At 38.3% G+C, this 15,942-nt stretch overlaps 1 protein-coding gene across 2 annotated transcripts in view; it reads right to left on the bottom strand.

The window, feature by feature from the left end:
- The window catches only part of HOMER2 (homer scaffold protein 2), a 167,797-nt gene that overhangs the window by 61,550 nt on the left and 90,305 nt on the right, over positions 1–15,942 (bottom strand). For both annotated transcript variants that reach the window (XM_075273413.1, XM_075273412.1), the window contains exon 3: positions 4,710–4,841. In XM_075273413.1, the coding sequence (XP_075129514.1) occupies positions 4,710–4,841 (132 nt within the window). The remainder of the gene's footprint in view (positions 1–4,709; positions 4,842–15,942) is intronic.

Genomic DNA, 15,942 nt, shown 5'->3' with positions numbered 1-15,942 from the left:
CTGCAGCTTTTATACCTGGAAACAAGCACAAGGAAGACACTTATGTATTCATCGACAGCTCTGCAAAGACTTTAGGAATAATGCTTCCCAGAAGCTGCAATAATAAGGAATAACACATGAAATGTGGGTCAGACGCTTGTAGTCTTCTCTCTGGCATCCAAACACATAGCATTAAGTGCCGCCAGTAATGGCAAATGATAAGGGAAAGGGATAAAGAAAGAAGAGGAAGAAAAAGGGGCAGAAGAAGACAATCAGTTTAATTTAATAAAAAATCTAAGAGAAATAGGTTTACATATTATCATTACAATTTGTGTTACCAAACAATGGCTAATAAAAATGGGAATCTATTGAAATCGGCCATTTTGGCAAATACTTATTTTGAGCTTATCAGCCAACCTGGAGTCACTAATTCAGGAATGCTTTGCACAGTTTCCTTGGCAATCAGACCACCCTGTCTGACACTGCACCCCCCACCGCCAATGTAACGTCCAGCCTCATTTCTCCCAGAAATTTTACAACTGTCATTTTAGGAAAAAGAAACTACAGACAACAATATTAAGATATTAAAATGTTGTGCCAGGTGTATGAAAAATAAGGAGGAAAAAAAAAGGACAAAACGAAGAATAAAGGGATTTCAGGAAACTGAATATTTGCTGATCCATCCATAGGATTGTGCATCAATATCTGATTAGTGGGGTTTCAATAACCAGGACACCCCCCCCCCCCTTTTCCCCGCAGATCAGCTACTTGAAGGAGTAGTGGTGCTCAGGCGAGTGCCACTTGTGATTCTTAATTCAGTGACATCACATTTTGTTCGCAGAACAGTCCCATTTAATGAGGCTCTGCTGCATTGACCGTCACTGAACAATATAAAGTCGTGGCCAAAAGTTTTGGTTTTTACAAAGTTTGCTGCTTGGTGTCTTTAGATCTTTTAGTCACAGGTTTCTATGGTTAAGTACAAATATAAGCATTATATGTTCAGTATGCAAGTATCAATGACACCAAATAGATGAACATATAGATTGAAAAACATTACCATACTGTAAAATGACTTTATTTTTCCACAAAAATTAGTGTCTTATTGATGTAATATGATGAGTTAATATCTTACTAATTAATCTGCATGTATTTCTTGCTGTCCATCTATAGGACATTTCGAATATTGATCGCTCTGTATTTCTGTATACTATTCTGTTCCTAATGGCTCTGTATTTCTGTATACTATTCTATTACTGATCATTCTGTATTTCTGTATACTATTCTGTTCCTAATGGCTCTGTATTTCTGTATACTATTCTGTTACTGATCTCTCTGTATTTCTATATACTATTCTGGGAAGAATATGCAAATCTGTCTCCCAAGATGTAAACAGGGAGACAGTGCCTCTGTTATGCTGCCCTCTATAGTCTGTTTACATCTTGGGAGACAGATTTGCATATTCTTCCCATGTTCCTTTGCAGTGGAGCAACTATGGCTGTATAAGTCTCCACACACCTGAGAAGGTGGTCTCTCCCTAAGGATAGACGTTATCCCCATAATCTATATACTATTCTGTTACTGATCGCTCTGTATTTCTGTATACTATTCTGTTATTGATCGCTCTGTATTTCTCTATACTATCCTGTTACTAATGGCTCTGTATTTCTGTATACTATTCTGTTATTGATCGCTCTGTATTTTTGTATACTATTCTGTTACTGATCGCCCTGTATTTCTTTATACTATTTTGTTACTGATCAATAGCTAAACATTCCTTCAAAATTCTGTAACATAGATGGTTAAGTTATAAATTGACCACTCATATGCATGTAGGACGTTCTCTCAAAGGTACTATAAAAACTCTATAGGCTATTGTCTTAGTTAGCGTGAGCTTGGACCATGAAATAGGTGCCGCACTCTCTCTGGTAGTCATCGAATGATAGGTATATATCTGCAGGATATATAAAGTGGCTCCCCATCCAGTCAATCACTGAATTATTTGTAACCACAACTAAAGTATCTCATTATTATCAATTATTAAACACTTATGATTTTGCTATATTCTGGCAGGATTCTAATCAATCTTTGACCATCCTTGAGTTAAAAAAAAAAACAAAGAAATACACAATAATGATAAGAATTAATAATCATAAGAGAATATTCATATCTGACTGATAACGCTTATCCAATAATTTTTCTATAGATGCAAAACTATTATCCGAACTTATTCAATTACAGTATATTAAATGCAGTAAATCTCTAGGACAACTTTCTATTGTATCCATATTTAATGTCAGCTTCTGCCCCCTTCTCTCCAATTTATAGATAACTGCATTGCTAGAACTAAAGAAAAGATGAATGGAGAACAAGGAATCAAGAAAAAAAGTCAAGTCACAGTGCTAGAGAATGTGTCTAGATAAACCAGACAACATTTTCTAATGAATGTAGGAGGACATGTATGTGAGATGTTCTGTCAAGTAGGAGGTTGCTATGGGAATTACTTGCAGTGTTATTTCCAAGCTGCCTTCGTCACAATCCGACTCAGACTATTTTAGGTGTAAGATTTTCAGTATTTCTTATTTTTTTATCAAATGCAGCTTTAAAGTATGTAGTGTTTATCATGGAAAAATAACTGCATATTGCAAAACCAGCTTAAGGCTGGCGACACACAGAATGGAAATGCTGGGTATATATGGCCTTGATGAAGTCTGCAGAAATATAGTAATATATAGTAATATATATATATATATATATATATATATATATATATATATATATATCATACCTATGTATGTTATACATTCCCAGAAAGGTGGCTGAGGTTTTAAAGGAGTCTCATCCACACAGGGCTGACAAATTTGTGGCAGAAAACATTGTGATTTTTATTTTATTTTATTTTTTTAAACTGCAGAATGTTAATGATTTTTCATGGAAACAGCTTTTCCTGAGGTTTTGCACCACAGATCGGCAAGAATCAAGAAAACCTCAGCAAAAATATATTCTGTTTTCTCTGCAGAAAGGCTGATGAAAACCCCCCAAATTAAAATTGCTTGAGGCTAAAGCCCTACGTGACGTCCCGCAGCAAAAAAGCGCTGCAGGAAAAACCGAGGTGGCAACGCATAGCGGTTCTTCCTGCAGCATTTTGGACAGAAAGTTTGCAGAGATTTCTTCTGTGGACTTTCTGTTACAATTATACCTATGGGGAAACCGTCGGCGTTTCCATAGGTATATTTCACATACTGTGATTTCCAAAGCTACGCTGGTTTTGCACTGTGTGTCTGCACTCCATGGTTTTTACCGCACAGTGGGCATGGGATTCGCTAAAATCCCATCCTCTTTACTCTGACTGTAAAACGCAAATCGTGGCATTTGTGCTACGTCGGGCCCCAGCATAAAGCATCACACAATCCCCAAAATTTTGAGATATACATTTTTCTTGAATGTTTTAAAAAATAAAACTATATAAATGTGACATTCCCCTACAATACCACATATTGCACAATCAACTGCTTCACTAATGTAATGGTGGCAATCATAGCAGGTCAGAGGTGGTGGAAAAATGGTGGAGCCCTGACTTGTTACTTGGCAAGTATTCAAAGGAAAGAAAGAAAGAAAGAAAGAAAGAAAGAAAGAAAGAAAGAAAGAAAGAAAGAAAGAAAGAAAGAAAGAAAGAAAGAAAGAAAGAAAGAAAGAGAAAGAAAGAAAGAAAGAAAAAGAAAGAAAGAAAGAAAGAAAAAGAAAGAAAGAAAGAATGCAGAATGCATGCAGAACGCACCCGATGCCCATTGAAATGAATGACAGGTGTCACGGACACAGCTAGTGTCCGCTCCTAATGTCCGTAACAGATTTTGAGTGGATACTAGGAGCGGACACTACCTGTCGGACACCGACGGTAGTGTGAACGCCCCCTTATTCTAAATCACCTATAAAAATAAAGAACTGTGAAGTTGACATCAGCAGAATCGAAATGTAAATGGTGGGATATGGGTTAGCTACGCGTGGCCATGCACCATCTGGATAAGAATAACAACTATATATGCTGTTCTGCATTACATTTCTCTGAGTCCTAAACCTAAATAGAAGATTTGTCAAGTTATTTTTCGGTATTTGTTACAGTACTGGTAAAATAGAAAAAGAAGAATCTTGCAATGCCTGTATTGATATCAAATGTAACTAATGTATCCCGATTGAACAGTATTTGTTCTGGAGGGTGCAAGTATTTTGTTTCCATGATATATTCCTCCTTCAATTGTTGGTTATTCTTTTTTTTATTCCTTTCTTTTTTATTTGTATTTTTAGCCCCTCATGGCTAGGGCCCCATGTTGCAGAAATACAGCTTTTTTTGTGGAAGATTTTGTTGTTTTCTTGAGCCAAAGTCAAGCATGGCTGCAAAAGGAATGGGAATTATAAAGAAAGTTCTTATACTTCTGATTTCTCCTCAATCCACTCCTTGCTTTGGCTGAACAAAAGGCAGCAAAATCTGCAGCAAAACAGTTTAATATAATCATATGGTAAAGCAATAGGCTAGATTACCCTGAGATGGAAAACAATAGGATCCTCCTCAGTTTATATTTTAAGAAGAGCAAAGATAAAGTAACTAACTAAAGGCTGGAAAGGTCTAGAGAACTATAAGAACTTATAGGTAAAGTCACAGAAGTCTTGGGTGATTGACAACATTTCGGTGCTTATCTGGAGCAGCTCTATAATATAGAATATTCCAGAGCACTTACCTTGGACAGCTGCTGCTCAGATCCAAATCCTAGACCAAAAACTGTATTTGCTCTGCTGTCAGCCCACTGGCCGAATTTCTGAGATGTTTTTGTGAAAGTCATGTTGGGTGTGATTGTGCTGTTTATGATTACCTGAAATACAATAAAACAACAGAAGAGGAAATTTTAGTCATCAGTGCCTTTACCGTTAGTACATAGTGACAATCACCAACAATATTACCCGGGGCGTAGCTAGCAGGGGTGGGGAGGGGGTGGCATAGGCCCAGGAACCAGACTCAACTGATATACTTTTAACTAGGTTGGTGTCTGGATAGATCACCAATAAGAGATCAGAGCACCTCCACTGATCAGCTGTTCTAAGAGACCATGGTGTCTATTTATATGTCATGTTGTCCATTTTACAGTGACAGATTCGGAGAAATTTGGCATGGCCAATATGAAATGAATGATACACTGTAAACAGAGAAGGGGTTACAACACTTATACAAGAGCCACAGTCTACTCAAACATCTATTAATTACTTACCTGGAAAATCACTTTAATTAAGAAAACACCTGGGGTATTATTAATCAGGGGCATGGTTTATATGGTTAATAACTTGTCAACAATTTAGTCCCATTTCATAGAGCATGTGATTCTGGACCAAAACATACACTTTAATTATTAAAAAAAAAAAAAAAAAAAAAAAGTGGCTGCTTTCTGCCCGAAAAACTTCTCTAAAATTCCTGCCACTAGGTGTCCCCCTTCTAACTAATTTACTGTTCATTATTTTGGTACCAAGCAGTTCCATCCCTAGATTCATTCCATTGCTTATCTCAGAGAGTGTATGGGGTTGCCCTTTTGTCTGTTCCCACAGTGAATGGAGGAGGAAGGGAGTGACGCTGGGTTTTCACCAGCCTCCAGTCTCCGTTCTGAGGTTTCTGTCTTCTGCAGGCAGAAAACGGAAACCTGTCAGTCAGTGTCTGGCCGTGAGCGCCGGGTGAGCATTTTGTGCTCTTGCGGCAAAACCGTTTTTTTTAAACTGGACACAAAGTCCTGCATGTCAGACTTTGTGTCCGGTTAAAAAAAACGGTTTCACCACAGAGAGCACAAAACGCTCACGGGCGCTCACGGCCGGACACTTTGCAAACACATTCATCTGAATGGGTTTGAAAAATACCTGCAGGCTTCCATCTCCTGCCCAGTTTCGGACAGGAAACGGAAACCTGAAAGTGGAGACCCCGGGCGCAGATGTGAACGAGCCCTGATTCTCTAAACAGCCTCCACTCCATGGACATGTCTGCAAACTAGAAGATGCACTTTGGGGTGTTATTCATTCTGGTGGTTATATCCTATCATATAATAGAGGGTATCAGCCAGATGGATACTTTATGTAGGTGAGGATGATGTGGGTCAGGTGTCTGGAAAACTAAGGAGCAAAGGTGTTTGAGTTGCAAACAGAGTCACGTCACTGCTAGAAGATGACAGAGATGAGAAACTTGAACAATTACAGTTGGAGACATCACCTGTAAGTCACTAGATGTTACTGCATTGTATTCACCTAAATGCTATGCAGAGCCCTGTTTAGAGCTGGAATGTACCACTAAGCAGTCACCATGTAGTGATAATACTGGTACACCCAAGTTGTGGGCTCCTTTGGATGTATTTCATTTCATTTCAGTTCCATTGTCTCCTGTGCTAGACAGTTAAAATAGGAATATGTTGCTCAATGTCTGAAAACTTAAAAAAAAAAAAAAAAAAATGGAAAATTAATTAATACAAGAGATAGAAGATTGGACTGAATAGATAGATTGTATTCTCATAATCAAAGCCCTCTTGAATATTAGTCATACAGTGCTGCACAGATTGCTTGCAAAATAATAAATGGATTCAGCCCACACATATTACCTTGCAGTGACACTTGGGATATAGGGATCTTCTTATATTGCAATCCCTAATGTACTATCAGTATAGCTAAATCTCCAACTGACCAATGTACTGAAAAGCTTTGCAATTCCTTGCCATCATTCCTCCTCGGTGAAGCATGGACTGCCGCTACATTAAACGTCTAAGGGGCTGACAAACAACCAAGCACTGGGGGCCTGGCAGTGGCATAGCCTTTGAATGGAGTTGTCCGTCTCTCCATCTACAGGAAAGTTATCAGGCTGAAAATGTCTCTCAGATCAATAATAGTGTCTTGTAGGAGCAGAAGCATATCCTTGTGGACCCAGGTTGTTAAGAAATAATCATCTTCTTAAGCCCATATATCACTGAGTGAAACCTTGGGGGACTCTGATAAAATAATAAAACTTAACTTTTAATAAATACAAAAAGATAAAAAGTGTCCTTTTTTGTATATAAACAAAGAGTGGTCAATATTATAGTCACACTTTCAGATGAAAGACTGACTAATAAATAGCAAAAGATGGCATGCTATCTACACACCCCTTCCATTGGTATGAGTGGTAATCACAAAATGGTAAGAAGGAAAAAGATTGGCCAGAAATCTGTGCACTATCCGTGCCTACAGTTGTCTGTTACTGGCCCTGCCTCCCTCAACCAACAAATTGCATGCCATAGCACATTCCACAGGAGTAATCTCAATAGCAAGACCTCAAGAGTTAATGACAGAGGGTTTCAATAAGGCATTTATCCTGAGGATAGATAGCATGCCATCTTTTGCTATTTATTAGTCAGTCTTTCATCTGAAAGTGTGACTATAATATTGACCACTCTTTGTTTATATACAAAAAAGGACACTTTTTATCTTTTTGTATTTATTAAAAGTTAAGTTTTATTATTTTATCAGAGTCCCCCAAGGTTTCACTCAGTGATATATGTTTATTTGGTGGACAACCTATCTACATTCGTCAGTGACTGGTTCATCTTCTTAAGCCCGGTTCACATCTGCGTTCAGGTTTCCGTTCAAGAAGTCCACTTGGGGACCATAAAACCATAAAAAAGTGGTTTCCATGGAAACCCGCGGACCCCATAGACTATAATAGGATCCGTGTGGTTTCCGTTAGGTTTCCGCATGAAATCTGCGGAGAGAAAAGTACTGCTTGCAGGATAAGCTGCACATTCATAAAAAGAGGAATCTCTCTGCATTACATCATCGGTTTGTGGTCACAAAGGTAAGTTTCTGCTGCTATAAAAGGCCCCTGAATGGCACCACTATTGATTTGGAAGGCATTTTAAACCTGACAAATTCATTTAAGCCCTTACTGCCACAGCCATTTTTTGTTTTTTGAGTCTCTCCCCACTTTCCAATTGCCCTAACTTTTATATTTTTCCATTCACAAAACTGTATGAGGGCTTATTTTTTCTGAGAGAGTATACTTTAGGGGCAGCAAGGTGGCTCAGTAGTTAGCACTGCGGCCTTGCAGCACTGGAGTCCTGGGTTCAAATCCTGCCAAGGACAACATCTGCAAGGAGTTTGTATGTTCTCCCCGTGTTTGCGTGGGTTTCCTCCCACACTTCAAAGACATACTGATAGGGAATATAGATTGTGAGCCCTATATGGGACAGTAACTGTCAATGTCCGTAAAGCACTTCGGAATATGATGGCGCTATAAAAATAAGCGTAATAAATAAAATAAATACTTTATAGTGGTACAATAGTCAGTACAATGTAGTGGAAAGCTGCACAATAATTCAGAATGCGGAGATTTGAAGTTGTGTAAGGCTTTTTTTTTTTTTTTGCAGGATCAGTTACACTTTTATATATATAGTTTTGGGGAGTTTTTTTTTTTATTAATTTTTTTGGGGGAAGAAAACGGTAAAAAAAAAAAAACATCATTGGAAGGTTTAAGGCCCACTATCAGAGAGGCATTGCCATCGGGCCTCCACTGTGTAATACAACAACTCGATCATGGACAGTTCAGTCATCAGAGATATGGATAATTCCACGAATAAGTGATAAATATTAATTATGGGAAAACCTCTTCAAGAATGGCGTATTAAGTAAGATCTAGTTAAGCAATCCTTAACACCAGCGCAATGTAAAGCCTTCAATGAGTCATTTTTCCTCCTTTCTAATTTCTTGACAGTATCGGAGATTAAGCATTCATGGGTTTTATTGGGGTGTTAATGAATCCCATAATAATAGTAAAATCAATATAAATATATACTGCGTGAGCTCCATGTTTTATCCAGCAGAGAATGGGATGAATTAACCTTAAACTCTCATCACCAGCCTGAAAAGGTCACTTCTATTAGAGAATATGCTCCGTATAAACATTACATTATAAGTTGCGCCAGGAGTGAGTCATTGAGGAAAAAACAATTATGGCATGAAAAAAAAGGAAGAGTTTGATGCTAATGCTTAAACGGATAGCCAAGCGTCTATGTCATCCTCTGGAGCTGTATTAATGGTGAAAGCTAATTGTGCAACCAGGCTTACCTGTAATGACTGGCAGTAAATGCTGCCAAAGCAATCTCCCTATCAAGCAGGTGATAAGGAACTGGGATAGGATTCGCTTTTGTGTATTTTTACTGAATGCCTTTAAGACAAATGCAATATCAACATGTCAAATTAATATGCTCACACCCTTGAAATGATCTTACAAATGCTAGGTTCCCACCTAATCATTTCTGCTAGTTGAAACAGATCTGGCAAGCTCGGCCATCCTCATGAGCACGGATTCATGTGAAAACGCTTTCTGAACTATGGTGGAATTTTCCTTATACATGTTCAGACACCTAAGAGCCTGCTTGTAACAGCCGATGCACCTGTCGCTTATTCAGTGGATGCATTCATGTTGTACACAGAAGCAATATAGTCACCACAGTCCCACCATTAAAATCAATGAACTTGTGAGCAGATGACCCATGGGGGCACTTTGGATTGCCATGCATATGCAATTATTTATTTTATTTTTTTTAATTACTTTTTTGTTTTGTTTTTATTAAATTATTATTTTAACTCACTGGTTATTTGATCTGTATTTTTTCACATTAACACATTTGATTTATTTTTAACTATTCTAACCTCCCCCGTCTCCATCGGACAGGCATTATTCTGTGCGTGGTCGGGGGGTTTTATGGACATGGACGGGCTTGCTGCATGGTAGATGCAAAGGAAGACTAAAGAAAATTAGCAAAATGTGCAAAAGAAGTGTATCATTAGCAGTGGTGTAACTAAAGTCTTGTGGGCCCCGATGCGATCTTTTGTCCGCTGCCTCATCCCTACCCTGAATTCTCGATAGTGATGGTTACAGATGCTAAGGAGTTTAATCCACCTTAGTGTGGTTAGGGTAATCTGTGGGTCTCCTTGGCTTATGGGCCAGATGGAAGCTGCAATCTCAATACTGATGCCAGTGCTTACGGGCCCCCTAAGGTTCCTGAGCCCCAAAGCGATTGCACCCTCTGCACCCCTTCAAGCCAAGTCCCTGATGTTTAGCATCATGCAGGGAAAATTGCATGCTTTAAAGGGTATGTGTGGGTTTCACAAACCACATGAATTATTTTAAAAAGGCCTTTGGTTTTCTGATAAAACCACATGCATTTTTTTGCGAATCAAGGGGGGGACAAGGTTGTATGTAAATTAGATTTTGATTGGTAATCTTGTGTTTGTCAATGAAAAACTTACTTTCCAATTGGTAAGTAAAAGCTAATATACATATAACCATCCAGGGGCCATATTGGACAAAACTAAAATGTTGATGTGCATGGTGGAATCCAAATATGTATGTCATTTAGCATTTTTCTACTCGGTGAAAAATCCACCTTAATTTATAATATTTAGATTAAAGGTTCTAGAATTTCATGGTGAAGCAAGTTTTTATTTTATTTATTTTATGCTTACTTGTATAGCGCCATCATATTCCGCAGCGATTTACAGAGTTTACAAGTTGTCTCATTAAACTGGATCCATCTCTATCATAATACTAATGGTACTTTTACTGATTTTCCTGATCAGTCTGAATAAGTCAATGAACTGATATGTTATAAAGATCTTTTTACATCAGAGTTATGTGCAGATCGACAACAGTGCAATGTTATCAGAGCTCATTTACTGCCATGGTACAAAGGGGTGTGAGTAAACAATTGTTTCGGCAACCATTTACTCCCCGCTGCTCTCATAGAGTTCATTGTAGTGTCAGCAGCACATCCACAAAAGGATATTCTACTGAGAAATTATCATTTTTATGCCCATAAAAGATGCAATAAACATAAAAAACTGTATTATTATGGGGATCGTGAACGTTGTACAAACAATAATTCATCTGATCATCAAACCATGTAAAATATCAACCCAATCATGGAGTAACTCAGGCTATACAGCATGAAATAAGTCTTCTCTTCTTGTGCACTCGGCTCGCATTGGATCCTTACAAATGGCAGAGAACAGATCTATCCTTCATAGTCATCAGCCCTAAATTGGTAAAGTTTACATCTCTCCCATCTTGAACGGTGATCACAAGTAAATTAATGGAGTTGTTTTTCATTACGGAAAGTAAACTAAAGTAAAGTAGAAGTAAAACATATGAAAAACAGAGAAAAGATAAGTGCCAAGTAAATATTGTTGTTTCTTAGATTTGATCCTTGTACTCTCATGCTCAAGGCAAAAGTGCTAAACACTGAGGCTGCATGAAGATGATCTTGACTTTGTCCATAGTAAGTCAACAGCCATCAATAAGACATGACATGTCTAAAACGATACATTGTCTTACCTGAGAAACTGCTTTAGAAAGGTTTCCAAGTCTTGCTATAAATCATATGCTTTAAGACTAATTAAACTATAATTCTTCCTGGCTTATCGCTGTGAAGGCGGCTATTGTAAAGCTAAAACTAAGTATTTTTCTTCATTGTTTCTGTTACTTGGATAAGAATTTCACTTATCACTTCCCACTAAGGGCTCTATCTCCACTGCTACAGGTAAGGCTGGTCTTACAAAACCGTAATTCTTTTACAGTCCGCAAGTTGCTGATCAGCAACATAGACTCCGCAGATGCCCGTAAACTGCCGCACTCACTCAGAGTTTATGGGCGAGTCCGTGCAGTGCCGTGAATTACGGCCATTGCGGACGTGTTCTATAAAGTGCCGACCTCAGTTGCGGCCCGGCACACCATGGATAAAATATCTGGTGGTGTAAGAGGCCGCATTGAATATAATGTGTCCGCAAATGAGGGTTTTCAATTGCGGACCATTTGCGGTCTTAAACTACGGTCATGTAAGACCAGCCTAATAGTGATAAAGAGATGACCATTATACGACTGATTATTGTAGACTACGCTTTGTGGTCTAGCAGTGTAAGGAAAGTGTAAGTCTCCGCAGCTTGTCATATGCAATAACACAGTACAATGCACAGCACTTATTGATAGAGAAACTTGTCATCACATAGCCATTAAACTGCATACATGACTCAGTCTTAATTATACCACCATTCCTTTACCGCAGAGATCGGAAATGAAAATATTTAAGTAACAATGGCATTTTTCTACCATTGAGTCATTGTTACAAATTGTGGTAAATCTCTTTTGCTAAATCTTGAAGAAAAAAAAAAGAAAAAAGAAAATCTTTAAAGTGGAACATATATTTTAAGACAATACTGTCTTAAAAATGGCTGGTTTATTGGCAAAGACAGGAAATTCAGGCTTTCATTATCAAAAAGAAGTCTACATATTTTAGACAGGCAGGTAGATGTGAAAAAGATAAGAAAAAAAGTTTTTTTGAGATCTCACCCGATTGTGTCCAAATGTTGCAGTGGAACTATTCTTCAGGGTGCACGGCACATCCAGAACTGATGGACGTCTTCATACAAAGTAGAAAAACAGCGAACACAAGCCGGCAACTACTCCGAAGGTATACGATAAAATTAACCTTTATTTCAAGAGTACATACAAAAATAAACAAAAACGAAAAACCCCATAAAAAAAACGCGTTTCGGAACAGGACGTTCCTTTTTCAAGGCATATACCCAAATGATCTTCAAGTCTTATATGCTCTCATCTTTCCCCCTAACTTTCTAGTTCCGGTTTCCTGCATTTCAATAATGATGCACAGGTGATCTCACAATACAAATGCAGGGTTATTATTCAACCACACTTTGTGTTCTATTTGTACGCCACATACTCACTATACTCCATAGCTTTTACCAACATGCTTAATACACAATAAAAATATTTATCTTAACAAATAATCCTTTGATTCATTCTTGTACTAGATATGTCTTTTTTTGTTGTTCCTTTAACTATACTTAATACATTTTATTCCTGTAAACATTATATGCACAGAGTGCCTTTCATCAATCTCCTTCTTGTTTTTTTAGTTAGGGGGAAAGATGAGAGTATATAAGACTTGAAGATCATTTGGGTATATGCCTTGAAAAAGGAACGTCCTGTTCCGAAACGCGTTGGCGTTTATGGGGTTTTTCGTTTTTGTTTATTTTTGTATGTACTCTTGAAATAAAGGTTAATTTTATCGTATACCTTCAGAGTAGTTGCCGGCTTGTGTTCGCTGTTTTTCTACTTTAGATGTGAAAAAGGCCATCTTTAAGACAACAACCTATGTATTGACGCTCTAAGGGGTGCTGGGGAGAGATTTTAATAAAGAGGGATTAAGATCACTGTAGTAACTATGCTCCTATCTCTCATCCAACCCATTCTTGGAAAGACTACACTCAATCTTCTGGCCCAATCACTCCACTGAAACTGCCATAATCAAAGTCACAAACTACCTACTAAATACTGAACAGTACTCCATTTCTGTTTCCTACTCCTCTGCCTTTGACACAATTGACCTCTCTCATCCCTTGGCATCACAGTCTTGGTCTTCTGGATCTCTTTATACCTCATCAACAACACATTCAGCATCTCCCACTCCTACCACATCTTCACTGCACCCTGTTTCTGTAGATGTCCTTCAAGCCTCCGTCCTGGGACCTCTCTAGTTCTCCATCTACACCCTTGACCACTCAGAGAATCCCAAGGTTTTCAATACCACTGTTGCGCTAGGTTCACACTAGCATTAGGGTCTCCCGTCTTTCAGGTCCCCATGCAGACCCAAAGGACAGAAACTCAGTCTGCTTAAAAAGAGGTTACATGTGGAAACCCACAGACCTCATAGACTAGAATTTCAGTATAAAACCGATGGGTGAAGAGTCTTTCTTATAGGAGTTTTCTCTCCTCGAATTATAGGCTGAACCTCCTACATAGACTACAACGCTAGAGTAAATCCAGTCTTATGCTGACAACACTCAGATCTCTCTCTCTGGCCCAGACAGATATGATGAATTGAAAACCATTCAAAGTTCTGTAAAAGTGTATGTGTACATATAAACGTATACACAATAAAGCCAAACATACAAGTAGTATGACACAAACAATAATCATAAGAAAATGTATCTTCAGAACATAGTTATGTTAGGCATTTGGCTAATCCTGTGTGCCTCCTGCTTGACCTCTCATCCCTGTACAGTGTATTCAGAAGCTCATTTATATAGGTTTATATTAGCGAGATTAGTCACTTGACCATAATCTCCATAATCTCTACAATGACTCCACAGCAATAAACTGCAAAGATGTCCACACCAGCCATCCATAGGTAGCTGATATCATTATAATAGCTGTAGAAGCGGTTATAAATAAAATGTATACATAAAGATACACATAGTACAAATCTTCTAATCTGTTAAATGATGCTAGATTAGTGGATTATCCCGAGGACATCCTGTCTCTGCAATAAACACTGTGCAAAAACAAGTCAGGCAATTCCACAGCTGCATATACCATAAAGGCCAGCAGATGAGCACTGCTAGCAGGAGATACAAATAAAGCAGTGTACTATATATATTTTTTATATATATTTCAAGTAATAGGAACAGTGCTGTAATTTCCTGGAAGCGCCATTATGCAGTGGACAGCACTGCTCCTATTACTAGAATAGGAGCAGTGCCGCATGTGCTTCATGTCCACTAGCAGTATCCAGCCCGCAAATGATGCTAGAAGAGCTGATCTGTGTGGGGCCCGGGTGTTGGACTGATGTAGCTAGATCATCAGAATAAAGTAATCATTTTGTTACTAGAAAACCACTTGTGTGCTCTACAAGATTTATACAGGAAAATTTCAGAATTAAGCAAAACATCATCCAGCTCCTGAGATGACGGAGTATTTTTCTTTGGCAAGATATGAATGAATCAGCGGGTCCATCTCTTATGATTGATGTAGTCCCCAGTGATTGAAACCACATGCATCAAGAATTTATCAACATACAATAGAGTATGTGGCTGGCACTGCCTAGAAATACTATAAATAATAAAACACAGGTTGCTATATTTAACGATCGTCAATGTATCACAAGGAGGCAACGCACAAGAAAACAGATGCACACGCCGACATTAGCAATATATAAATATATATATATCTTGTGGTAAAGAGTATGGTAAAATTGTGGATGGGGTGTATATCTCACTTGGTTTCCTCCGCCAGGCGAGATAACTGAAATTCAGGAGGATACATATTTCAGCAGAATGTAGACTGCTAAGGCTCTTTTGTGTAAGTTACATGGGCTGGATTTCCTGGACTGGACAAGTTGGCAGTGGGAGTCACCCAGTCCACACCCCAAGTCCACTATGGACTTTTCCCAGTCAGTCACTCATGTGAGGTTTCCTGATGTTCATTACTAGGGAAGGAAGCCTGGTAAGAGGAGGGCTGACAGGTTTGCAGCCAGAGAGAGCACCCCTGAACTGGTAGTGAGGCATGCTGCTGTTTAGTTAGAGCCGGGCAGGCTTTGGCTTCTGTTTTGTTTGTATGGTGTTTTTTTCTGTGCTGAAGCGTCTAAATAAAATTGGAGTTTTGAAACCCGCCACCTGTGTGAACTGTGTCATTGCCAACCACACACACACACACCTTTGTTAATATTACAAGACCAAAACATAACATTTACAATACCGCTCCTATCCACGGGATAGGTGATAAGATAGGAGGAAAAACAACAGACAAGAATATAGGTGCACACTCCCACATTAGCAAAATATAAATATATCTCTCTTTAGTCATGTTATTAGAACCAATAATTCCATTTAAAAAAAAAAAAAAAAACTTCTGAAATCACAGTCCATGTGAAACATCTCAAAAACAGAAAATATGTCATTACCCATGGATTGTTTAGATTTTTTTTCTGGAATTATTTATTCTAATAACATGAATAAAGAGAGTTACATTTATATTTTGCTAGTGTGGGTGTGCGCAAGTATATTCTTGTGTGTTGTTTTCCTCTTGTTTTATCACTTATCTCGTGGATAGGAGAAGTA

This window comes from Leptodactylus fuscus, chromosome 5, assembly GCF_031893055.1.
Source record: "Leptodactylus fuscus isolate aLepFus1 chromosome 5, aLepFus1.hap2, whole genome shotgun sequence".
In the NCBI taxonomy this organism is placed as follows: Eukaryota; Metazoa; Chordata; class Amphibia; order Anura; family Leptodactylidae; genus Leptodactylus; species Leptodactylus fuscus.
Note: the sequence above shows the minus strand (reverse complement) of the source record. Positions and strands in the feature narration are given on the sequence as shown.